This window comes from Gavia stellata, chromosome 10, assembly GCF_030936135.1.
Source record: "Gavia stellata isolate bGavSte3 chromosome 10, bGavSte3.hap2, whole genome shotgun sequence".
Lineage (NCBI taxonomy): Eukaryota > Metazoa > Chordata > Aves > Gaviiformes > Gaviidae > Gavia > Gavia stellata.
This window is the reverse complement of record NC_082603.1, coordinates 15788195-15815170: the sequence shown is the minus strand read 5'-3', so window position 1 is coordinate 15815170 and position 26976 is coordinate 15788195. Positions and strand designations below refer to the sequence as shown.

Below are 26976 nucleotides of genomic sequence, written 5' to 3'. Positions count from 1 at the left end.
CCAGTCCATTAATTACTGCACACTTTTCCACCATTATTCATCACATGGATAATAAATGAGCCAGAACATAAGGTTTATTTATCTTGTGATTACTTCCCCCTAGATCGTCAGTTGCAGAGGTTTTATGGTACTGGTATACTCCATCAGTGCAAAACCTGAGCAAGTTGTGTTGACCAAAAAAAAAAAACCATTCAAGACAAGAAAAAATCAGAACATTGATAGCTGTAAGTTTGCCTCTAGAAAAGTAAACCACACCCCAAGTATTGTTTTAAATGCTTCTCCTTCAGGTACAGAAATTCAGAAAGACAGATCAGCAGGTGCTTCATGGAAGTGACTTTCTTATCAATGTATGTATTTCCAATTAAAAGCAGAGTACTTTGATGCAGGACAGAGCACTGCTTTGTAATTTTGTGATTACATAGCTGTTTTTCATTACTTTTAAAGAAATGGCATCAGAAAATTGTTATTTTGAAAAATATGGATAATATATATTGGAACACTGACAGCCAGCATGGCTCTCTTTTTTACATTACATCATCATTTGGATGTTATTCCTACTCTTTCAACAGCTTTGCTACAATTCTCTTTGTAACCTCAAAAACCCCAATATTCATGTAGCTCATTCATGGAAGAAAAAAGTTGTATTTTCACACAAATTTACAGCATATCTCTGCAGCCTAAATCTTGGTGATGCAGTACAAATATGTGTTTTAGAAATGCTCACGGACACAGAGAGCTGCTTCAGAACATTGTTCATATTTATTCCTTCACAAGTCAATTCTCACAGAAACAGGCTCATCAAGCTGTTCTGTATTTCTGTCTATGCAATATAACAAGAACTGGGGGAAACAGATTCCGTTTGCAAGCTATCCTGCAATTTTTAAAATACTTCAACTTTAATTAAAAAACATTTTTTGCAAAAGAATACCTGAAAAGTCATTATAACTAAAATGAGAAAACGCTTTCTCCAATTTCATTTTTTTTTTTTTTACATACTATAAAATATAAATTAAGAATTAAAATTTAAAAAAAAAAAATCAGAGGGTACCGTTCCATTAGGATTATTTTTCAATGAGGTTTCACTAAATTCTAAAATAGAAAGAAAACTTTCCCATCACCAGAGTTTTGTCCTTCAGGGAAATTTATCTTGCACTCACAATTTTCATAATATTGCGTTATCTTATGCATACAGATTTTCACTTGGTTATGGACTTATTTAATCAAGTTCCATTTGCTCGTTCTTTTCACACAATAAATAGCTATGACGTTTTTCTAAATGGCATGTCTCAAAAGTTTTCTTTCTTCTTTAGTATTTAAACATTTAAAGCTCTTGAATTCTCAGCAATTTTGAAAATCTGGTCATTAGCCCCTTATCTAGAACAGGAGTTTTAAAAGGAGCTAAAGGTGAGCTATCCATACACAACTGCAAGTTGCGCACCTAAGCTCTCTGTAGGAACTTTTGAAAATCCCAGCCCAAGGACGGGGGGAAAAAAACCACACAAACAAAAAAAACCATGGAGCTTACCATTCTGAAAATATGTAACCTAACCTGCAGCCCCCAAAGCATACTTATTTCTGGTTCTAACAAAGTCATACAAGGAGCACCTGCGCCAACTTCACCACATCATGTGACCTTCTTGCCTTCTGCCATCATTAAGCCTCAGCAGCTGCTTTGTTTTTACCAGGGTCCATTTTTCAGGGTCAAAGACACATTCTGTCTTATATACTGGGAACACTATCTTAACCTTGCTCCAGAAGTGTTTTCCCACCTATCAATATAAGAATATATAATGTCATCAAACATCTCTACCTGTCCCTTCCACCAAACAGCCTCCATAAAATGACAGCAAAGAAACCTGAAAATGTCCCTTAATAAAAGTAACTAACCCAAAGCTCCCTTTTTGAAGAAAGATTCCCACTTTCATGCTGGAAATGATGGAAAAATAACAGTTTGATTATTTTTTTGTTAAATTAGGCACACATTTGCAGATCTGATTCCAGGTGATAACGGACAGACTGCAAGGGATTTTGGTTTTTACTCTGTTAAGTGCTGCTTTTCTCTTTTTCTCTTTTTTTTTTTTTGTGAAGGTATAACCATAATTAGATTTCAATTCAAAGCACAGCCCTAGTTTATAGTACATAAAGATGTCTCTGAAGCACAAAGTACTGAATCAGAGAAAGGAAAGCACATCCCATCCTACAGTGGTGACATGAGTTATTTGCATAGTTGCCACAAAAGTAATAATTACACTGTAACTCAATGGGAACAATGGTAATTTCACAGTAGCTCATGTTGTTGTTATCACCCTATAGCCTGATAACTGTGGAATTAATTTGTGGCACCACTGTATGTGTCAGCTTTAAGCTGTTCCCTAGGTAACATTACGCTACCATAGAGAAGGAATGCTTGGCAGTAAAATGGGTAGCAGCAGATTGATTATACAAAAAGAATCTTCCCTCTACATACAAATAACTTGGCAATCAAAAAAGATGATGAGAAAAAATCCTTCCCACTGCTTTTTTTTTTTTAAAGAAAAAAAAGAAATTAATAGAGTTAATGGTATTAACTGACCATTATCCATACACTGGAAGAATGCAAAAGTAAAACAAGATGAGCAAACTGCCAGATTATATTTAGTGCCACTGACCCATTGTTCTAACTGCAGCCAAGATGCAGCATAAAAATGCTGAAAATTTCTTTGTCCTTCTTCTAGTCATTTCTTGTGTTAACCAATAAATGGGAATTTTAAATATAAAAGCAAATATAGAGCACTAAGACATATTTAGGAGGGCAACAATAGTACAGGTTATGCTTTCACAAATAATTCTCACTGCATCTGAGAGGCACAGTCCTTTCACCTCCTGAACACTCAACATTATTTTGCAATACTACTACTGTCAAAAAGGAGTTCCACACTTAAATATAAAAGACAACACTCTGCCACACAATGCATGGAAATGCTTACAAATTTACTGATGAAAATTCAATGCCACAATAATTGAAGGTCTGGAAAACCTTAAATCATGGTATTTAAGGACGGAACTTATTACTGATTGGTAACAATAAACAAAACACTGAGTTTAAATTTTCCAGTTATGCTGCTTGGTGCAACAGTAAGTATGAGGCTTTGGATTAAAGAAAGATGCTATTTATTTTTATAGAATTTGGATATTTCTCTCACTTTTAATCCAGGCCTGTTTATATAGCATTAGAAACGCATACTGTAATGCCTTGTTTTCTCGCTGTATGTTTGTCTGTAAGAAGAAATCAGAGCACATTACATATACAGACTCAGTGGTTCAACTGGAGTTTTGTTACTGAAAAAGCAGCAGCATCTCAGTGTCAGCGCTAGTCATCAAAGCAAACCAAGGTGTTGAGCAGACACTCTGATCCAGGATATCCAGGGACAAGCATGTTTTGTCGCTCTGTAGTTTTGATCTTTATCTCTGACTGATCCTCCTTTTTTGATTGCTACCACAAGATACAGTCCCCAAAACCCCTGACAGGTGATGTTCAAATGTGAGAGGTTTTTTCAAATCCAACATAGAGCTTTCAGAGCTCTGAAAGCAGGTGTAGGAGCCTAAAGCCAGCTTGGACAGTCACAAATGTGTATTCTTCATTAAATTTTGGCACATACTATGCCAAATTATGTCACTGCTGAGACGAAAATTTTGACCACCCTATACTCAATTATCCACTGGAAAGGCACTCTGATCATTGCCACTATTGACCCAGGAATTCAACCTATATCCTTTGCCAAGCACATACCCTCATTGACTCAACACTCACTCTTCTTCCACTCCCCACTGTGTGAGCCAATTCTGATGCACAAGGACCCTTAAATGTAGACAACATACACAATACACAGTTGCAGTCAGCAAGCTCACTGTATTAACTGCATGGAGAATTTGCTGGTGATCTTGATGCTGGCAGGAATTACTAAGGGATATCAGTACTGATTGATCCCCTTTTTCAGTTCCATTAATAACTGTCTGCAGTTATCTTGGCTTTGCTAGACCAGTGCAGAGCCTTGATGCTCAGCTAAGTCAGCAGTCTTTTTTTTTTTCCACACACCTGACACTACTTCTGCCTGAAGAAGCACGGGCCAAGCTGATGGCTGGCTTTTTAACCCCTGTGCATCTCCTCTGTTCTTTGTTTTCTTTTATACACTCTTCAGGTGTCAGCGCTGAAACAACTCCAATCAGTTGGAACAAACACACCTCCTGGAACAACAAATGCTGCCAGTGACAAACAACCTTCCATTTGCTGGATCAATGCTGCCAAAAGCATTCACAAGTGCTTCATGAAAGGTGGATGTATGTATATAACTAAAGATCTTTGGAAAGCTTCAGACACTAGTAGCAATTACCGTCTTTACTATAAGTCCAAACTTACTACCACAGAAAAAATGTCTGTGGCCAAGAGGTGTCAGACACTCCTTTTAGAAGGCTGATTGAAAAATGAATAGTGGGGATAAAAAAAAGAGTCTGAGATGGGGAATTTTACCTTTATAACCATTAAATCAAGCCAGGTGCAGTACAGCTGGTATTTTTACCTATGATAGCATTCAATAACCTGCTTGAAACTAACTGATGTACTCTGAGCTATCTGTGGTTCACAAAAAGAAATCCCAACATTGTTTTTAGCATGCGCTGGTAACCTCTGTACTGCTAATGAGGCTGAAGATTAACTCCTTAATTGTGAACTACTTGCTAATACTCTAAGTGGTGGCTGTTCCTCATCACATTTGAAACATGCTGACATATACCATGGAGCAGTTTATAAAGCCACTCCCATGCTATTTTAAATGTATCTATTTCACTGAGGACTGTTCAAAACTGTAAAGAATATTAATGTATCTTCAAGACAGTTGTGGTAGGTTGACTGCCACAGTACAACAGTGATGTCTACTGACTTGGGGAATGGCTTTAAAGCAATGTGAGAATTAGTCGAAAATGAGACCAACCACAAAAATTCTAAGCGATTCCTATCCAACCCCCCAGGTCTCAATGGCAAAGTCACTACCAAAAAAGATGCCTGGTTTCTCCCAGGTGCCAAATTGCTGATACATTACTAGCTCTCTGGGCTTCAAAAAGAAATGAGACAGTCTGTTGATACTATACATATATTTTCATTTTAGATCTTATTTTAGATATATTTTTCCTCAAAAATATGAGGGTTTTGGAGGAAAAATTTATGTCATTTGACCAAATTAATGGAGTAGTTCTTTCCGATTTCATAAGATTCGGCAGTGTCTTGGAAAAAGAGTGTACATGATGTCTAACCCTACAGAAATTATATTTGATTACTAAAACTGCAATGCTGTAAATGTAGTATCTACAGAGAAGCTTGTTCAAATATCTCTAGAATACCATAATGTCTCAAAATTAAGATATAAAATCCTTGCACTGAAATTACATCAAATACGTTTCATAAGACAATCGTTGCATACATTCAGTGAGAGTTATTAGCCAGCACGCAAAGTCTTAGAATAACTTCCATTGCACTTCCAGCCAACTGTAAGCTTGATGCATTACCTTGGAAGAATGCCACATTTCCCGCTGTGCTAAACTTACTGAAACAAATAGGAAAGCAGCATTGCTGTGTTACATCCCTGCTTTACTATTGTGTAATCGGACCACTACAGGAACAACACTTTATATTACAAACATTGAGTTACCATTATCAACTTGTGGCTTCACACTCTCAGCACAAAAGCAATGAATTCTTGTCTTACATCAAGAAATAAATGAGTATGATAGAAGAGAAAATATTAAGAGAAGTTGCATTTCAAAGCTCTGTTTGCAGTTATAGTTTTAAGATAAAATAAATTTTATATGTTATGACATTGTTACACTAGCAGAAGAACGTTTAGCAACGCCAATACTAAAAGATTACTCAGGCCTTTCCAATTTAGAGGTACAGTCTTTACTCACCCAGCATACCCAAGCAGAATAGAAGAATAAAAATTGATCACAGAAGCAGGGAGTACAGGGAGATAGTTTTACATTTACTGAAATACATCTAATTCAACTAGGAAAGAGAGCAAAATATTTATGCTGTATAGTCCCTGCTGGTTAAATGGCTTCCTATATTAGAAAAGGAAAATCAGGGATTTCATCCGCAACTGGGTGAACAGTGGTCCTCTCCCCTCTCCTGGGGTATTAACCAGCCTTTCTCCATGATTTTGGCCACAGAAGAATTTATCCCTAGAGTGGCTACATCTCTAATAGCAGAAGGTACCCTAGAATGTCTGTATCTATATGAGCAGTGTGGCCCAGCAGTAGGGGGTCTCTACAGCAAAACAGTTGGCATTAAGAGCCGACATAACCCTTCCTGAAATGCAGGTAGTGGTTATTTCAGCCTTGTTCTAACCTAGTCCTGTAGACTTGAGCAACTGACATGGACACCCATGTCCCTGCAGCTTCCACGTACGTCACAGCTGCCTGTGCTGGCTATCTTAGAGACAGGACAGAAGTGCTCACCTCCCACAAGCAGCAGCACGTCCCCCTGCCTAGGCACGTGCTTCCCCGCTGGCTTTGCGCAAATGTTGACTGAGTCAGTGAGGATGAGACAGAGGCACCCTACAGGTAGGCCATGATTACCTCTACATAGGAGCCATTTAAGCTTGTCTATATCTACCCAAAAAAAAGAAGTTATACCAGATGCTGATAACAGTGCAGCTGCATCTCAGCACAGGCTGAAAGATACATTCAAGAAACGGGACTCTCAGCTGTTTTGGCTACTGCAGCCACATGGCTAGCAGTACTCAGGCTTAGCCATGCAGTCGCAGCTCTCTTTAATGGAAAACACTCAATGGAGCCAGAATCTCTCTTAAATGTATAACAATTCCTATTTAAGTATTTTTAAACATCCCTGTATAGTTCTTTAATTATAGGGAGAACAATTCCCACCCCGATTAATTATTTTATCTGAGAAGAAATCACAAGAGAATACACTTCAGGACAAAAGAGGGTTAATAACACCAGCAGTTGCCGTTCAAGTAAATTTGCAATGGAAAGACTGAAGTGTGGACACTGTGAGGCACAGCCCAGCATCTAAAAAGCCAGCCATGAGCCAAGAAAGATGCTGTAGGTCCCTGAGAACAGCAACTGTTTTAGACATGCTCAAGTGCATTTCCTGTTCGCTAGAAAAAACATAGATAAGCAGGAAGAACGTCTCAGGAAGCCCCTATATGCTCAAACAGGAAGACATACCAGGCAGGAGAAAAAAGAAGACATGTGGAAAATTACTTTATAAATGTATCTTTTTCTATAATAAAAATACTCCTCGAAGTATGAGTGTTCTCTTGCCCTTTGAGTAATACTGTCCAATACAGACCAAAACCATATTTCCTGGTTGTTTTTTTTTTAATACATTACCAAATACAAAGCAAGTACTTGGTTAATACTAATTAATACTGACAAATGTGGAAAAATCTTCAGTAGGTAAAACAGCAGTAATGAAAGTATTAGTAGTATTAAACAGTACCATCAAACAATACTGTTGAATAGTAGTAATGAAAGTAATAATGTTTACAATATAGTAATAGTAATTGCTTTATTAAATACATTAAAATATTTTTAAATCGTGATTACTATTACTATATTTAATATTTTATTTATTTAATAAAGTAATTAGTACAAAAATACAAAATACAAAAAGTACAATAATAGTAGAATTATTAAATACTACCACTAAATAGTAGTAAAAAAGGTAGGAGTACTATTTAAAATATTTTACAAAAACTACCAGTTTTAAAAGATTATTGTCTTGTAATGGTGTCAGATTGCAAATCAATGTCTTTTGTAAGTATTCTGATAGAAATCACATTATAATTCTTTCCATTAAATTCTGTTCCACAAGCAGATCCATTACTAGAACTCATGTGAATGGGTCCAAATACTATAGTGATATTTAGAACCATTCAGGGTTTATTTTACAGAAGAAAATGTCTTTTTATTTTTTCTTTCTGAAAAAAACCCTTCAACTTTGCTATTGGACCAAGCCAGAACTAAATGCTCCAGACTGGTTGAACAAGCTAAATACATACAAATTGAAACTTACTGCAAATGCCTGCTCCATGAAGAACCTCATCACTGCCAATATTCTCTGCATGTTACAAAGCACGTTGTAGACAAGCAGTACTGGGCATTCAGGATGGCAGGAGCTGCTGCTCAAGAATATTTAGTTTGTTCCTTGATTCTCCATGACACCTCTTATATTTGTCTCACTCTGTAAGCAGCTTCCTCTGTACAAATTGTTGCCTGAAATCTTAACACTCCTCACTCCCAGGGGTGCTAAAATTTAGTAGCCTTGCCTTAGGTGCTAGCGGTGAAAGTCTCTGGGTGGTATTCTGAAAGACCTAAAGTGGTCTAGGGCTTAACTGGCTGCCCACCAACTTTTCAACAGCAAGCTCCAATAAAAGAGATTCTCCTGTAAAGTATCTGTGTTCCTTAGAAATGAGGATGGAAAATTGTTTCTGCAAAATTTTGTAGCCAAATAGCTAAATGTGTGGTACCGATGCTAGTTTATCTTCCGAACAACTAATGAAAAAATCCAATACACATTAGAGTCTTATTTTCAAGAAACAGGTTGATTCCATTGGAACATTAAACTAATCTTTTCTTGCTCTCTCAAATAGCCTCAAGTAAATGAAGAGGATTTAAATTCAGAAGTCTACAGGGGAAGGGCAGATTAATTTTGATGGAAGTTAAATATCTTGGGACACAGTTGGACCCACAGTTTAATCTCTGAAACACCCTCACCCCAATATACAAAACATTTCTAGGAAAATGGATGTTTGCTCTTACATCCAGAACCACAACAGCCAGTATAATATAAAGTTAGGACTCCTGAGAAGTAGCAAAAAAAGTAAGCGTAGCTACTAATATTCATTATAACCAAAGGGTTCTCAACACACCATAATCAGAAAAGGTAATGATGATCCGGCCACAATGAACATACAATGCAAAGACACACACTACCTAATAAAGCAGTTCTGAATGAAGATTGTATTTTGTCCTCAGTCCCCTAGCTTTGCTTTGTATCCTGAAGTCCAGGGAGAATGTACTCAGAGATGCCCATGGCAATACAAAGACCATTGACTTCAAAGGACAACACAAAGGAGGGAAGAAAGATTACACTTTTTGAGGCTTTTGAGAACTACAATAAATGTCTGAAAAGAAACAAGTGCAAATATATTTAAAATAGCATTTGTAAAGACAGACTTGTTTCTGACTGTACACCAAACAGAAGTTACTGTAGGAAAGGGGGTTTCTTGAATACATGTGGAATGTGGTACTCTCAATAGGCTGGCTACAGTGGAGATTAAATTCATGCCTTACAAATAAAACAGCATGAGCTTCAACAGCTTGAACTAAAACATCTGACTCCTTTGCCAAAGCTGTAAAACACCCAGCTTCTGCATACATCCCAGACTTTTGTTACGGTCTAAAATGGTAGAAGCCACCTTCTAACTAAACCATCCAAAGCCCTGGCACATAAAATCAAATATCAGTAATCTACAGAAAACCAAGGCTCATGGCTAGATCACCAGCAAATTTCCTTCACTCATCTCTGAACTTTTTTTTTCTTAATTCTTATTTAATGAACCAAAATCTTTTTCAAAGTGTGTAGGCTGATGAAACTAAGATATTAATAAGCCTGGTAGTCTGTATTGTATATGTTGTATCTAGCAATCCAGAGCATTTTTTCCTGATTGTTAATGGTAGCAAAGAACAAATTTCAGAAATATTTTAAAACCTCGAATTTTAAAAAGTTACAAAGGGGGAACCCGTAGAGCGAACTCAAGATTCTGTAGTGTAATTTTCTACTCTAACTGTTTGCAGACGAGTGGCTATTAGTCACTGAAAGGTACGATACTGCACCCACTGCATGCCATCTTTGGAGTCTTTGTGGTAAGCCATCTGCCACAGTGGTTTTCAAAATCTCTTTCACCACCAACATCAGACAACATCTCCTGCAGTTTGCTAAAAAGCAAAATTTTGACTGTTATCCAATTCTTTTCTTTAAACCATAAAAATAAATGGTTCAAAAGCAGGAACAGGCTCCCCTCCCTTGAAGTGACAGAAAAGTGGTTTTTGTTTTCTCCTCTTCCCTGTGAAATATTTTTTGAGAATTGTACACATGAATACAGCAATGATGCGTTTTACCATACACAGAACAGACCTGAAGCATCATTCAGTCACTGTAATACATACAAGAAAGAGTATGAAAAACATGCAAGATTTTACCAAAAATGTCCATGTAAGATCTTGCCTAAAGCACACTTCAGTATATCAAAAAAAGTAGTGATTGTAATGCAGTTTCCAAAACCATTAATATTATTTGTTATTTTGCTATATTGCTTGCTATTTTGCCAACAATGCTTTTGTTCCAGATAGATGTATTGTTTATATACACTACAAGGCATAATTCAGTCCTCTGATGTAAAGTATCTGCGAACCTACATTGCCAATCGCAACCGCAAAAAAAGTTCAACATCCTTTTACATCTGCCACTCATAAACATCATCAATGAACAACTTCAGGTGAGTTAAAGTTGCATTTGGTAGTTTATGCTAGCTAGGTGACTAAAGGAACATTCAAAGGAAAGCAATCTAACTTATCTTGATCCCCTCCCATGTAGTATCTAAAGAAGCAAGCCTATCTTCTGTCTATGTCACTAGATCAAAAATAAATTACAATTCATAAATTAAAAATGAGACATCATATACAATATTTTGAACAATATATGTGCAACAATCAGCTGAAATAAACTTGGAAATGTAATTCAGTATCAAAATTTCTGGTCAAGGTATTATGAAGTTGATATTCAACAGAACAGCCCATCTCACAACCAAGCTCAAAACAACACACTTTATATATTTTTAAAGTATAAATCAAGAAAACTATAAAGTAATGCAATTGCATTCTAAAGCACAGAAAATAAACATTATCACTAGGTTCCACAAGATCTTCAGTGTGAGTTATACCTGTGACTTGAAACAACAGACTTGTCATATAACAGAACCTTCTTTTTTTAATTGCAAAATTAAAATATGAAGGGCTTTAATTCTCCATGTAAATGATACAGAAAGACAATGCAAGTTCTAATAACTATCACAAAAAAAATTACATTAATGTCACAGGTTCCTATACGTGCTTGGTGTTACAGTTCTGCAGAGTGTCTGCCTGTAGACAGAAGTTAGTCCATTGTGGCAAGATCTAAGCAATGCATCCCAGGCACTGCTAGGCCCCCAGAGGATGGCTAGCGGGCGACTCAGGAATTAATTAGCCAACAAAGAGCAAGGTGAAATTGCATGAACACAGAACCTTGTTAATGCCACTGAACAGCTTCTAGCACCTAAGCAGCTTGTTCAGTTGTAGCTATCCTTATAAAGGGCTGTCTTGCACTGTGAAGATATATGGCCAATGTTTGGTCAATGAAAGTGATGTTGACAATTTATTTGATCCGTAACGTACACTAAGGATGACAAAGAAGTTCTGATTTCAAAATGGCACTCAAAACAAAATTAAATTCGTTTCTATTAGCCACATAGGTCTTTTCTATGGAAGTACTACTAAAAGTTCTCAAGTGCTACGTATATTCTGCATGTATTCCTATGCAATAGCAAATGTAACTAGCAACACTAGCATTCTGCAGCATCTGCTAATTTCCGTACGCTATTAAGAATATGGTAAATTTATAAAATTGTCAGGATACATATCTAGAAAAGAAATTCTAAAGGGGAGCATGGTCTATTCCCTGAATTCCATGGTTTTGTGGGTTGTTTTGTTTTCTGTCTGAGAACACCTCTGCAATTAGGTTTTTTTTAAGGAATATCTCTAAGCCAAATGTAGTCTAAAAAAGGGTCTAAATTAATAAGCTGATATATCAAAGTGGTTTACCTAATTAGTATGTCCTCTGGGGCGGAGAGGGGGGTGTTTTCTTACTGTTGGTGACATACATCAGAGGAATATGTGCTGGTCAGCCAAGAAGGCATAGTGTTGTTGCACTTTGGAAGCAGCACAACATTTTTGTTAAATACATATGAAGCAATCACTTGTTTCTCCCCTAAAAACATGCCCCAAGCAGCATTCAAATGATTGCACTGGAGAGAAATGTAAAGATAGAAGAAGGCGGAAGAGAAATTTGAACTTACTCCCTCAGTCCCAAATAAGCACACTAATCACAAGGCTAGTGGCTACTTTGGATCACTGGAATTCACTCCAAAGGCTTCCACCTCCTCAGAACATGAAGCATTTCTTTGAATAGATGATCTTTGAGACCTGGATCAGGAACCTGGAAGCAATTATCTTTACTCCTCCTCATTCACCTTCCCCTTCAACTTACCTGAGATCTCTCAGAACAGCTTAAGAACAATACAAGAAAGCAGGCATACTTTTAACATGACATGTTTCATTGTTCTCATTTTCCTTATATTTCATGCCTGCATTTCCCTAACTCTACAGCTCTGTGATGTGGCTTTTTAAACTGGGAAAACCAAGCTGCCTGACTCAGAACAAGAATATGAACCTGTATTTGCCACATCTTAGGCCAGAGCCTTAACAAGTTCATTACTAGATACTTTGCAGTTAGTGCTGCAGACCTGTTTTTAAATCCCTACCTTTTACTCTGCTAACTAATGAACATTTGTGAAATCATGGAACTTCTTACAGTACAATTTTTTGGGTTTTGCCCAGCCATAGAAACTATTTGTCAAATAAGTCTGAGAGTCTAGACCATATTAAAAGAAGCTTGATTATTACTAACCCCAGCTTATACAGTTGTCAAGACAACAATGAATATCATCATTAACATAAACTGTTTCTATCAAACAGGAAATCACAGTTGAAGCCTCACTCCCATGTTCACATTATACAAAACTATACGCAAATACGTGAATGCAAAAGAAAATTCCAAATTAACTTTGGTGTCTTTTATACTGATCCAAACAGACAAGCAAACTTTCTCCCTCCTTTCCCACTTCAAAGTACGAAGAAATATATTTAAATCTTCCTTTATTAACAAGAAGTCTATACAAAAATACTTAGCTTTAATTTTCACTTGCAAAGCCTTCACTCAGTCAATGTTCACAAAATAGACCATACACACATTCACCTACAAGTAGGACCCATTCATGAATTTAATATCTCACCAGTCTTACTAACTGATTGCTCACTGCCATAAGCCACCATGGTGGCTTACCAACTCAGCTGATAAGTAAACAATTGCAATGCCAGATTCAGAAGATATTAAACACCATGGCTTCATTTGTCTGACACCAGGTTCACAAAATCTACACTAAAGCATATTATTAGTATAGTGTTCAAAAGCAATCTATCATCTGCTGGAGTGGTTGATACTCCAAAAGGTTGGACTGCCATTCACAGGGACCTCAACAGACTGGAGGAATGGGCCTACAGAAACCTCATGAAGTTAAAAACAAAAGAGACAGGTGAAGTCCTGCCCCTGGGGAGGAACAACCCCAGGCACCAGTACAGGCTGGGGCCAATCAAATGGAAAGCAGCTTTGCAGAAAAGGCCCTGAGGGTGCTGGAGGACAAGCTGAACATGAGCCAGTCCTTGCAGCAAAGGCCAGTAGCATCCTGGGCTGTGTTAGGTAGAGCATCACCAGCAGGTCAAGGGAGGAGATCCTTTTCCACTGCCCAGCACTAGTGGGACACACATGGAGTGCTGTGTCCTGTGCTGGGCTCCTCAGGACAAGAGAGACACGGACATACCAAGCGAGTCCAGCAAAAGGCCACTGAGGTGATTAAGGGACTGGACTGGAGTGTCTGTCACACAAGGAGAGGCTGAGAGAGCGGGGGACATTTAGCCTCGAGCAGTGAAGGTTTGGGGGGCATCTTATCGATATGCATAAATACCTGATGGGAGGGAAAAAAGACAACAGAGCCAGACTCTTCTTAGTGGTGCCCACTAAGTGAAAGGACAAGAAACAGCAGGCACAAGCTGAAACTCAAGGAATTCCAGTTAAAAAAAAAAAAAAAAAAGGGCGGGGGGGGGAGGGGAGGGTTATTGTTGGGGTTTTTTGTTTGGGTTTTGTTGTTGTTTATTGCGAGAATGTTTGCCCAGAGAGTCTGGAGTCTCCATCCTTGGAGATATACAAAACCTGGCTGGACACAGCCTGGAGCAACCTGCTCTACTTGACCCTGCTCTGACCAGGAAAGCTGGTCTAGATCAGTGATCTCTGAAGTGGAGTGTGCGTAAGACAATCCACTTGGATGTGGGAAGAAAATATTTTTTGTACCGTTAATAAATAAAATGTTTAAAAAAATAAGCAGTATTTATTTCATCTTTATCTCTTCCTTTTATAATTTTTATTCTTGTGTGTGTTTTATAATGCACGTATTATATTAGTACAGTGGTACATGTATATAATTTATAAAGAAATAAACATACACATACTGCAGGTGTGTGCTCAAAAACATTTTGCTGGTGCACAATCAAAACAGTTTGGAGACCACTGGTCTCGGTCATCTCCAACACTCCCTTCCACCTTCAGTGAGTCTGTGATTCTCTTGATAACTACAACAGATGCCTATACACAAAGTGAGTGAACGAATTCAGTGGAAAAAAATTTCCCTTTCTGCCAGCTGATGTCTTTTGCTTTCTGAAATTTGCCCTTCAACTTGTTAAACCCAGTAACTCCCTAAACCTTATCTTCTTTTAAATTGATATTAATAATCGGTTTTAGATTTCTTCCACACTTCTAAAAGTTACTTTCTAGTTTGGGGGGGGTGTGGGGGGGGTGTTCATTGTGGTTTATTTTTAAGACTCCTCAAGGCTACTGTACTCTACTTTCCCAGAGGAATGATTACTGCAGCAGTCCACATTCTGGTCTTGCCACCTATGAAAAGACTACCAGGGTCAGCATACAGTTAGCTATGCCACTTCCTCCTCCTCAAATACTTACCTCCTCGTGGCAGCCAAACCAGTCTAAAAGCTCCTTTAAATTTCTAGACGAAGCTTTACTGAGGATCAAGATCCAGACTTTTTACAGTGATTATATATTAAGAGCAAATTGAGCCCTGTTTAACAAAGGCTTAATGCTCTTACTTATGCAACCTGACATTATGAGTATATATCCATGCTATTTTTCTGCCAAGTTACTACATAAAATACCCAATTAAAGTATCGTATACACATTCAAGGTATGTAAAGCAATAGTCTGTCCATTTATAAACCCGAATTCAAAAACTAATGTATTTTTACTGTTTACTTAAGCTTTGCAGTTGCATTAAAATACAATAATAAATAAACCATTTGGAGTACATTAACAAAATAAGCAAAACATTAACTGAATTGCACATAAAATCATAAAGCATTCAATCATAAGTAAACCCAATTCTTACAATACCACTCTTTATACACTGAGTAATGGCAAACTACTATCAGCTCATTATCTTATTCAAGGTCTAAAATAGTATGTAAAGTAGAACTAGAGAAAGTTCCTATGCTTTATGATCATTTCAAAACCCTTCAGAAAGTTTATTTTGCATACATCTATATACATAAACAAGAAAGATCATTTTCATGTAATCCTTCAGTTTGAATACCATTCAGTTTCTGAAGAGCTGGGAAAAAAACCAAGACCTTTCTTGATATTAGTATTTGTTTATGCAGAGCACAGTGATATTCATAGACTAGAAATTTACTGAAACCCATACTAAATTGACCATTTTTCTCAAAGAGAAAGTTAAAACGGAAGGTCTCGTTCCAAACAGGAGCACTGGGGAAAAATGTTCATTGTATCTCTCATCTGGCAGACCAGTAGTACCACTCTGGGAAATCAGAGAGGATTTGGGCACACTGCCCACTCAACTTAATGCTCATCTGAGATCCACATATATCCGCTTAGCTATCCAGCTATGATTTTTTTGTTGTTGTTGTTTTCATGCCCACATGATTTTAGTGCCTTTGTGCAATGTGCAACCCTCTCCACATGCTTCCCTTACTAAAAGGAGGCAGGTATCTCACAATACTGAGGCCAGCAAATCTATGTCCTACCACGCGTAGTCCAATGTCCACTATCGTTATGGGAAAGCAAAGTGAACTTTAATCTGTCAAAATGTACCATTTGAATTACATATGCTACAGATAATCTTGGGATCCAAATAGAAAAACGCAGCCACCAAGGATACGGAGTGACTATGTAGCAGTTGAAAGAACTGTACAGCCTAAAATAACAAGTGTCTTTTACACACATTTAGATAAATACGTACACCTACATGCATATACCTCTCTAAATTAACATTTTGCATGTTTTGTGTTATTCAAGTACGTTATAAAAAAATACTAAATTAAGACTGTAGTATGTCAGGTATTTTCTTTACCTCCATAAACATAACTAAGAAAACAATCAACCATATAATATTGACTTCAATTAAGAGAATTCCAGCATTGCACAATATCTGTCACACTTCACAATCAATAACTATTTCTCAGAATGGCTTGTACACTAGCAAAAATAGCCAGGATACAGATTTATGAGATAGTAAAGTGCTTTTTATTGTATGCACAGCATAGAATCGTGAGAATCTTCTACACAGTCCTTGTAACAGAAACATGACCTTTGAAATGCCAAAGCTCCCTTTGCTAGTGAATGTTTATCACCAAAGAGCTGTCAGCTCCCAAGTTTTCAGAAGATTAACTCTGCTGAGTCATGTATCGCAAAACGCTGCAAACCTACCCATGAAATGTTGTTACAGGGGAGCACCAGCTTGAAATCCAATTTGTCGAAAATACTAAAAGTAGCTTCATATGCCAAAAGTTCCCCAAACCTTTATTTTAAATCACTTTCCATTTACTGGCACTACATGGAAGATTTACATACACAGATGACCAACCACAACCACATAGGGAGAAAACCCTAAATGTATGAAGCAAAACAAGCAAAAAGCAAGAAATCACAATTAGAAAGATGAAGGCCATTATTTTTACAGTTATTTGCAACACTAGTAGTTGAAATGTTCAGAAAGGAAAGAATATACTTCGGAGGTAATTAGAAGGGCTTCAAAAGAGGCAGGTTGCATTTCAAGTCAGAATACCTTTACAAACACTTATTCACAGCAGCGTACATGAGACAAAAGCGTCATGAACATGAAGTCAGTCATGCAAGTAAAGTCGTTCACACACACCCATAAATTTAAAGGGATTATGAACACAATCAAAGCAAATGGGTGTAATTAGTTTTTCAAGAAGATTCTCAATATTTTTTGTTGTTGTTTTTACTTTTTACTGTGCTAGTGCAAGTCTAAGAAGTTACTCTGATATCAGGTAAGTGAAATGAAGCACTACGTTTGCATCATTACATTTTGCTATCCAACTTTCAAAACCTTTAAAAGTACAGGTTACTATAATTTTCTGATCCACAGATAATACTATAACTAACATCTTCCTGATTATTCAGTGAGTTACTTCAGAAAATCTGTCTTTGATTCCACCTTTCACCATAGTAATCGTTCCCTTTTGAAGGTACTGTAGCTGGCAAGTTTCTTTGGAGTCCTGTACCCAGATACTCTACAGTGCAAGTAAGGGTGACAGAAGATTCATGTACTGACTAATTTTAATCTCCTCTAATAATCATTAAGTGCAATGATATGAGGATATTAAGCAAAATATACATCTCTACAATATATAAAGGACCAGATAGATTTTAACATTCCATTAGCAAAACCAAAATCATGTAAATTTGGTGATAAAATCAGAGTACACAGGAACTACATACATGAAAATCAAATCCAATTTAAAAGCAAACACAGGTTTGTTCAAACAGCATTGTACAATTGCTTTAATACATACAGAATTTAGATGAACAATATTTTCATTCACTCATGGTTTAGTATAAACATAAAGCAAGGCAACCCTTAAGCATTTTAAAAAACAAATTAAACATTTAGGTTTTTTACTGTGCAGTCAGGCTTAACATTTATGCAGCTTCAAAACCAAAGTACAGCCTCAAGGGAAGCCTCTCTACTGACAAATTAATACCTTAGAGAATAGAGCTGAATGGTGGCAATGAACTCATTTGTTCCCCCAATAATGAAGAATGACTCTTTCTTTACCACATCTGTGACTGTTGCTATGGTGACCCAGACTTACCTCATTGCTTCTCGAAGTGCTCCTCGCTCACTAAGAGTCGTGTGCTTGATGTCATCAAAATTATTTTCTAGTTTCTCACAGTTCTGCAACAAACAGACAAATCCATGTAAGGCTCTTAAACAGTATATTGTACATGTATTAACATTATTCAACATCATGCAAACAAAACTGATTTATATTATGTAACCTCAAATTATGCATTCTGTTTTAATTACACAGGAGTCATTAAAAAGACATTGAGAACTCAGAAACAGAGTAAACATGAATCTTATTATATGGTTGTCATGGAAATCATCTTATAAATGTCCCATAATGAAATGTATAGAATTTTTTTCTTCTTAAATTAATTTTTCCTTGATCAGTATGCGAGGCTACAAAGCTACTATACACACACAGACAAAAAGAGAAACCTAAACATGCATTTTAGAATTATAATAAAAGTTATAAATCATGTCCCAATGAAAACAGGCAGTGTTGCTGGAACAAACCAATCATATTTAATTTATATTTAATTTAATTTTTAAAACATAAGAGAAACTGAAAAGATTAATTGTTTATAGACACCTCAACCACTTAATGTTTTTTCCAGATTAGAGCTCACTAAAAGTAATATGAAGCCAACAATTTTGTGACAATAACTGAAATAAAACTTTGCTGTATTCTGTTAATTATTAAATGTGTGACTGGTTCCTTTACTCCGGAGTGCTGATCCTTTTCTTCTGCTCCCATGAAGACAGTAAAATTGATTCAGAAGATGCTGAGGAGTACAGAAATTTGTATCTCTGCAAAGTGAGTGTGAAATACCAGCAAACAAGAATTCTCTGATCATCTGCATCATCTATAGGATTTTTATATTCTCTTGAGGCTTCATCAATACAGGAGGCTTTTAGGTTACCCCTGTTCTCTGCAGCACCTTTCTCCAATACCAAAACTTACCTCTGGGAGGCATAATTTTGCCATATGGGTGTAAAAGAAACACAAGAAACAGTTACTATTGCTAACAACCTTGAAGGCAGGATTACCAGGCTCTTTATGCAGTAGCTTGAAAGCAAGTATGTGCACTATTATTTGGTCATATTGCTTTCACAGTTTTCAATATCCGAATTAATTTTCAAGTTCACATCTTAAAGATAGTTATAATAAATACAATAAAAGTTACCTATTGTCATTTCTTTTGTTCATTGATTCTTTATTTTTATAATTACATTCAATTTGAGGCTATAAAAGCATTACTGGAAAGGAAATAATTAGGTATTTGTAAATGACCTAACTTGATATTTTAGCTTGTCCAATTAACATTTAAACTGTCATCATTATGAAATAAGATTACAGACTTTTTAATACAAAGTTTTAATGCTTTAACAATACATTTCTGAGCAGGAGAAACAAACAAAAGCTACATTTAGAACTTTTGCAATCTTTTCCCTCCCTTATAAAAAATTATAAATGTCTTAAGTATGAGTAGTAAATCTTATCTCATGACTAATCTGATATATTTTCTTTGCTTATATTAGAATCAGCTGTCCTTTGTATGGTAAAATCCTACGCAAAAACTCAAAGGGATTACATGAGAAAGACAGGGAAGCTCTACAATGAAGTATTCCATTATTTAGATCATCATACATTGACCAGCTCCAAGCACATACAGGCAGGTCAGTCATTTAAAATACACAAAAGAAATCCAAATCGACAATACTAATTAATAAAGAATTCCTGATTCATCAGTACTGAACTGAAAGTATCTGTGCAAGCAAAATCAAACCTCCTATCCTCCAGGAAAACAGACCAAAGGAAACACCATTTGGAATATTGCTCCAAGCGCTGAAAGAGGAAAGCCCATGTTTTAACAATCCTGTGCCACCAGCATCTCAGGACAGGTTCAGAAAATCTGAGCACCACGCAGTTCATTTCTCTTGACCTTGTGGTATAAAGCATGTAGAAATGACAGAGGATCCAAAGCACACAAGATTTTTATCAAACACAACTAAAACTTCTTTATATCATATAAGCTAAATAACTGATGCTCTCCACGTGGAAAATGCTGAAAACAGTAAGTTCAGCTGGTATTTCTTCTTTGTCTATAAAGACCGTATTGTGTTAATCAGCTGAAGGGCAACAAAGGTGGTCCTGTAGCCTTACACACGAAAATATTCCATCTCAACTATAAACCCAATGCAAAAATGAATAGAACACCTAGAACAAAAAATGGAACAAATTTTATAGACTCAAATAATAGATACTGTACCAATTCATTTGGCAAGAAGATAAACTTATTTCCACCATTTCTGAGAATTGTTTCTGGACAATATCTTTGTCAGCTACTTTCAGTCAAATAGCTCTCATCCAAGGTACAGCAGTTGGGGAGCAAATAACTTCACCATTAGGAAAAAAATAACTAAAAACTGAGCCAGATGCAAACTCCTGAAGGAAGATGACCTCATAGTACTATGTCATCAGCTACTACATACATACTGAACAGGAGAGTGAGCAAATATTGATCATACCCACTGCTTTCCAGTTAGAGCTGCAATCATCCAAAACAGTATGTTGGATCCTCTCAGAGAAAAAGCGAAACGGGTGTCTGAAATACCAAATATAAGCATAGGTACAGGTGTATAGATGCCACTTCTTCATGGGTCTGAGTATCAGCTTGCACACTACATTTGTAGATCATCTGAAAGGATATCAGTTTATAAGAAAGGCTACCAATATGAATGAAATCGTGAGCATGAGAATACTCTGAAGAATATGTCTGGGAAATGATGAAGCTTTGGTAGACCATGACCAGGGTGAGCTTTACATTCATAAGTATTAAATCAGTAGCAAAAATTGAGCTCATTCTATTATCCATGCTACCAAATAGATTAATATCTATAAACTTCTTGCACAGGGCAGTATGTTTGGGCCCATAATACTTCACAGATTTAAGTATAATGAGCAATTAAACTCCCAGGTGTTTCATTTTTAGCAGCAGCTGAAGTAAAAAAAAAAAAAAAACAAAACACAAGCAATGAAAAAAAAATTGGTTTTGGTGGTTTACAGCCAAGCGATTTTCTGTGGGTATAGATAAAGTCTAGAAGTCTCAACTCCACGATTCAATAATTATATAGTAGTCTATATGTCATCACTGTTGGCAGATATATAGTGCTGTATGATAATAAACTAAGTATCACCTTTGAGAAGTTTAGGAAGAAAAATAAGTACAGAGATGCAATTAGGGACATGGTCATCATAAGTCAAACTACCATTGCATGTCAAAAAGCCACAAAAGTCTAACTACTGCTTCTTAAAGAATCACACACAGAATCACTAAGGTTGGAAAAGACCTGTAAGATCATCAAGTCCAACCATCAACTAACACCACCATGCCCATTAAACCATGTCCCTCAATGCCTTGTCCACACGTTCCTTGAACAAGGAATTCTAAAAGGTTTCTAGCATAAATATTTTGAGGTTTTTAAATGAACCAAAAAGCAAGAGAGTGGGGAAGAGATTTTGTATATAAATAAATGGCTTATTTATCATATGAGATCTTAACTAAAACTACATGACAACTAGTTAAAAAGGGAGATGTAGACTGGATATCCACAAATATCTGTGCCATCAAACACAGCATACTGGTGGAACATCTAAACAGAAAAGAGAAAGATGAATGTATGAAGATGAAGAAGGAAGATTAATGAACAAATTGAAAAGCTTTTCCTCCTATAACCACAAAAACATGACTTTTTTTCCTACTGCAATTTATTCTTCTTAATAAAATAAAATGCAAGCTTTGGGAGCAAGGACTATTTGCTCGTAATTCTGTATTTTCAGTTATGGTAAGTGGTAATATTAATAATATCATGACATAAACTTTATAATAATAATCTAACAGTCTGAGGAAAGTCAGCAACTACCAAGTCCAAAGTACTCTTACTCTTTGACACTGGTTGAAGTAACATGCTATCTCACATAACTGGAGAATATAAATAAGGAATCACTCTAATTTTAAACAAAAACCTAGAATTCTGGGAAAAGTGAAGTTGTACTTTTTAAAACACATCTCTAAACATTCATTAGCTCAGGATTCTTGTATATGTTTTTGTCTTAGATGGGAAAAGCCCTCTTTGCTTGACTTAGTAATTTGAAAAGCAATTCTTGATTTGGCCTCTCGGGTCAAATGCAAAACTTTGCAGAAGTAGCTCAGAAACCAAAAGCAGTCTATTGCCTTATGTCACCCCTGAGTATCTCCCTAAATCACAAAAGCATTGCTGCCTTTGCTTTACCATGGCAGGCCTAAGAGTCAGAGTTTTGACCCGACTTCCATTGAAATCAACCTTAAATCTTCCATCCAGTCAAACAAGAGTGGGATCACACTAAGCCATATCCTTCTACTTTAACTCTGTCCTGAAATACTTCACATAAAACTTTCAAAAGTGTTAGTATTACAGATAATGCCTTACACACATTTTGAGATAGCTGAGAAATAAAATCTTTTGATCTGACAGCAGCATAAGACCTATTCTAAGACAGCCTGCATCACTGAAGTTCAGTAGACCTCTTCTCCTAGCTGATACACTGCCAAATCAAAAGCCTTACTTAAAATACCATCTCTCTTCTGTGAAAGAAGTTTTTAGGTAAGTAGGCTTGCCAAATTCTTGGAATTCATTGCTTCCACATGGTTTTAGGAAATTTTCTTAGAAAGCTTGAGTTTTTTCCAAACATTTGTGAATCTCATGTTTTTGCTGTCAAATGTTCTTTGTGTATTAAACATAAGGAATGTACAGCAACTGAAAGATGGAACAGCTCTCACCTGTTTGGTTTGTATTTACTATTGCTGCTAATGCTAAAACAAATTCATTTTTCTCCGGTTTTCTCCTTTATAATTCATGAAAAAGGTTCCTATAGAGTATGTTGTGTCTTAATTTTCTAATGTTTATGCAGCCAAATTTTAAAATGTGCATATTAAATATATTTGTACCTAGATTTCCAGCTGCTTAAGATGAGACAACCTCGTTCAGATTCTGAAGGATGTAGTAGCTCCCTCTGGTATTTTAATTAGTTACCTTTAAGAAGGTAGGCTCCAATGACAGACTGCCAAAACTGTTGGGAACCTATAGAATCTACTGTAAGTACCTACATCCTGTACAGATTCACCAAGAAAATTCTCAAAGTTTGGTCCAAACATTCCTTAAAAAGTCAAGTCCCACATATGCCACAACGCTGACCACATTAACTAGCTCTTTTGAAAATGTTGGCCATACTGTAGAAGTGATCTTTAATGAAATTGTAATTAAAAAAGCTGACTTCTTTGGGGGACTGTATAAAAAGTGTAGAATGCTTATTTCCATATTGATCTTCTTATTGATATATAAAATGTTAACACCAATAATCACTTGTTATTCCGGAAATGTGAATTATTTCATCAGCAGAAAACTTCAGAAATAAATAACTTGTGTTTTATAAACCTAAAGCAACATTATAATAGTAATCTAAACTGTAATATATTGCTGCAAGGATAATTATTAAGGGAAAACACAGCTGACATTTTCTGATTTATGCACACAATCAGAGATGGAGTCCAAGGACTGTGACATAATTATCTTCATGCTAACAATTTTTGTAAATCTCTTGACAGAATTTTAGCTAATTTTGAAATGCCTTCTGAAGATTAGCACTTAAAACTGTTGGGGAAAATAGCACAATTTATTAGCAAGGGTATAATTGTAAACCTTCCAAATACTCGTTGTGAATATCATTTAGACAGTAACTCCTGCTTTAGCAGCTGGTATATAAGACTCCAGTTTATGGAATCTTGAAACAACACAGAGAGTAGAATCTAATTAAACAGAATTACATGCCAAAGAAAAATTATTAAAACAGACTAATAGACGATTGTTACGAATTTGGAACAGCACATCTACTTCTTTTGATGCAAACATATATAACACTGTGCTTTATTCCAATGAAACCTAAATGCTTTTAGCAGACCTCTCGTGATTTGGAAACAGACTGTCTTTCTACATTGAAACAACACAAAAAGCTAAATGGTTCCATTGATCTTCTCTCATAGACTTAAGCACCTATCTGCTATAGGGTAAAACGACTTACATGTATTGCATTTATTCTAATGTTGGTGCTACAATTCATTAAAGTTATTCAGTAGCCAATAGCTGTATTCCATACAGGAAGCCCCCTTAAACTATCTTCATATTGAGCAACTAAACAAAACCAACGCCATTTGCCAAAGGGTTTTATCTAAGAGCATTCTTAAAAACTAAACAAGTAAAAGGATTGTTTGATCCTAACTGTAAGATATTATGATCTACGCAATATCTACCTTCTAAATTCCTCCCTCCTATTTGCTGTGACTCATTCTCAAGGGATTCTTATTCCAAACAGGGGGAAAACCAGCTTAAAACTGATACCTGACCAGCTGTTCACAAAAGAAAAAATAGGTATTTTTTTAATATGTACAGATTCCTAATATCTGCAGAAAGTATATTGAGCCCTCAGGTATTTACATAACATTTGACAGCATGTCATTCATAATACATGAACATTTGTTATAACAACTTTTTCAGTATGGGATACAGCCATATTGGCCAGACAGGCTCTTTGAAAAATATAGATATTAATACATCAAAAATAGCACACTTCCAACAGAAAACCAGCTCTAAGTGTTAGTAATCAAATAAAAATCAATAGAAAAAATATTAAATAGAATTGTGGGTAGCTGTAATCAATACCTAATTAGCATAACCATGTCATTTTTTCTGACTTTTTTTAGAGGAATATTATTTTTAAGGCACTAAAAATAGTACACATGCAAACTCAAATGTAAGTATCACATTTTCTCCAAAAACAGGAATATATTGCTAAAACAGGACTGATACCAGGAATCTCCGATGCATGAGGTATTTTCTGAAACTGCAAGTGTGTTTTTTTTTAATTAATTACCAGAAATACTGTCAACGTAACTGGGAATTCTGAAGTGGAAGCAAACAATTTTGCATTTTTTAAAGTTTTCCCAGTTTAAAATATGGTGCACCTAATCTTTAAAGACAGGTAATTATATAAAGTTAATTACTTGTTAAACATACATAACACTTTAGTTTGCAATTTTACCAGGACTGTGAAAGATCTTCCAATCTGAGGTGGCATTCTGCTAACTTCCTTTTCATGCTGTTTCACGCACAAATTTCAAGTGGCAAATTTATAACAGCCTTCATGTTCACATAAGGGTATGGTATCTTGCTTGCATTCAACCTGCTGTTGTCAGAGCAGATGCAGACACCACGTGTTTTGGCAATGGATAACACATCAGATAGTAGTGATACAGGGAAGATGAGAAAAGACATTCTGAAAGAACCAAGCATGCAACACAAAGAATAGTAGACCAAAGAATTCAAAAGAAGAGAATAAAAAGCTACAAAAGATATGGAAGATAGCAGAGGCACAGATGGAAATAATAAAGGAGCAGAGAACATAGGTGATGCCACTAGACAGGACATTTTATAATGCTCCTCCCCTTGTGACTCAGCTTTAAAAGACAGAAAACTTTGAGAACAAAAAGGAAGGAAAACCTTTGCCTCTCCCACTTTTTTCGTTCTCTTCCTAGAACAAATGTTAAACTTGATCAGTAGATGAATGGGAGGACTTGGCAACAAGCTACAGGTCCCTTTGCATCTGAAGGGACACTTTTAAGACTTCTTCCCTGTACAGGATAGGGCTCTGTAGCAGGGAACAATACACATCATCTCTTACAATATGATAAGCTTCATCTAGATACTATTTCATTTTTAATACGGCTGCAGTCCTGCCTTTTTCCTATTGGATAGCCTAAGCACTACATGAGAGCCTTCAAAGAAGTTTAAGATACTGTCTGGGACCCATTCTTGACAGCTGAATCCAATTCTCCAGTACTCATAGCATAAATTTACAATTTAATTCTGTAAGGGCATGAAGTCTAAGTAAGGAGGCACAGGCTCTACACAGAATTTCTAAATATGCTATTTTCACTTGACAGTGAAAATATAACTAAGTAAAGATTAGTAAGAAAAAAAAAATGTCCCAAATGCTGTATTCCCTCCCCTCCCAGTACTTTCCCATACCTCAACCTAGCTTGCTTTTCCCTTGGGATTCTTTACTCCGCTTAGGCAAATATTCCCCTGACTCATCGAGATTAAATAAAATGAGAGTATGTAGGTAAAGACCAGACTCATATTGAGAATTAACATTTACAGAGCTCATAACCTGGAAAAAAGGAAGAATCTTTAAAATGCAGGTACTCCTAAGGAACAGATTATGTTCTTGACCTTCAACAAAGAGCCTAAGAAAAAACACATAACCAAAAGCCCCTGCTTTTTTAGAAGCCAAATGACCAAGAACTTAAGGAATTAACCCCACATACATGAGAGTACCAACTTACAGGATCCCTCTTATTTTTCATGCATAGCTAAAGTATTATTAAACATAAGAGTTTTTCAAAAATTAAAGTTACAATAAAATGCTTAAACACCATCCTGAAACAATGCAGTCCAGCCCTATGTAGAGGAATAAAAGCAAATTACATGTAGCAGGCTTGCTTCCTCAGCCCAAGATGCCACCTCTCATCTCTTACAAGGCACTTTTTATTCTACAACAACAGTATTTTTCAGAAGTGACGCAACAACACATTTTCTTTCATGGTTCTGTATTCACCATGCATTACAGCTCACTGTAGTTGCCTCAATATTAAAAAAACCCACCACAACAGGACACAACTTTCCCAACCAATTCTGCAGAAGCTAATCTGCCTGAGCTATTTCTCCTGATTTTGCATAAGCTTCTTTCCCAAATAACTATGAGAACTGACTAGGCAAG

General features: G+C 36.2%; 1 protein-coding gene across 1 annotated transcript in view; it reads right to left on the bottom strand.

The window, feature by feature from the left end:
* The window catches only part of DPYD (dihydropyrimidine dehydrogenase), a 367872-nt gene that overhangs the window by 301514 nt on the left and 39382 nt on the right, over positions 1-26976 (bottom strand). The window contains exon 3 of the mRNA XM_059822172.1: positions 18130-18212. Coding sequence (XP_059678155.1) covers positions 18130-18212 — 83 coding nt within the window. The remainder of the gene's footprint in view (positions 1-18129; positions 18213-26976) is intronic.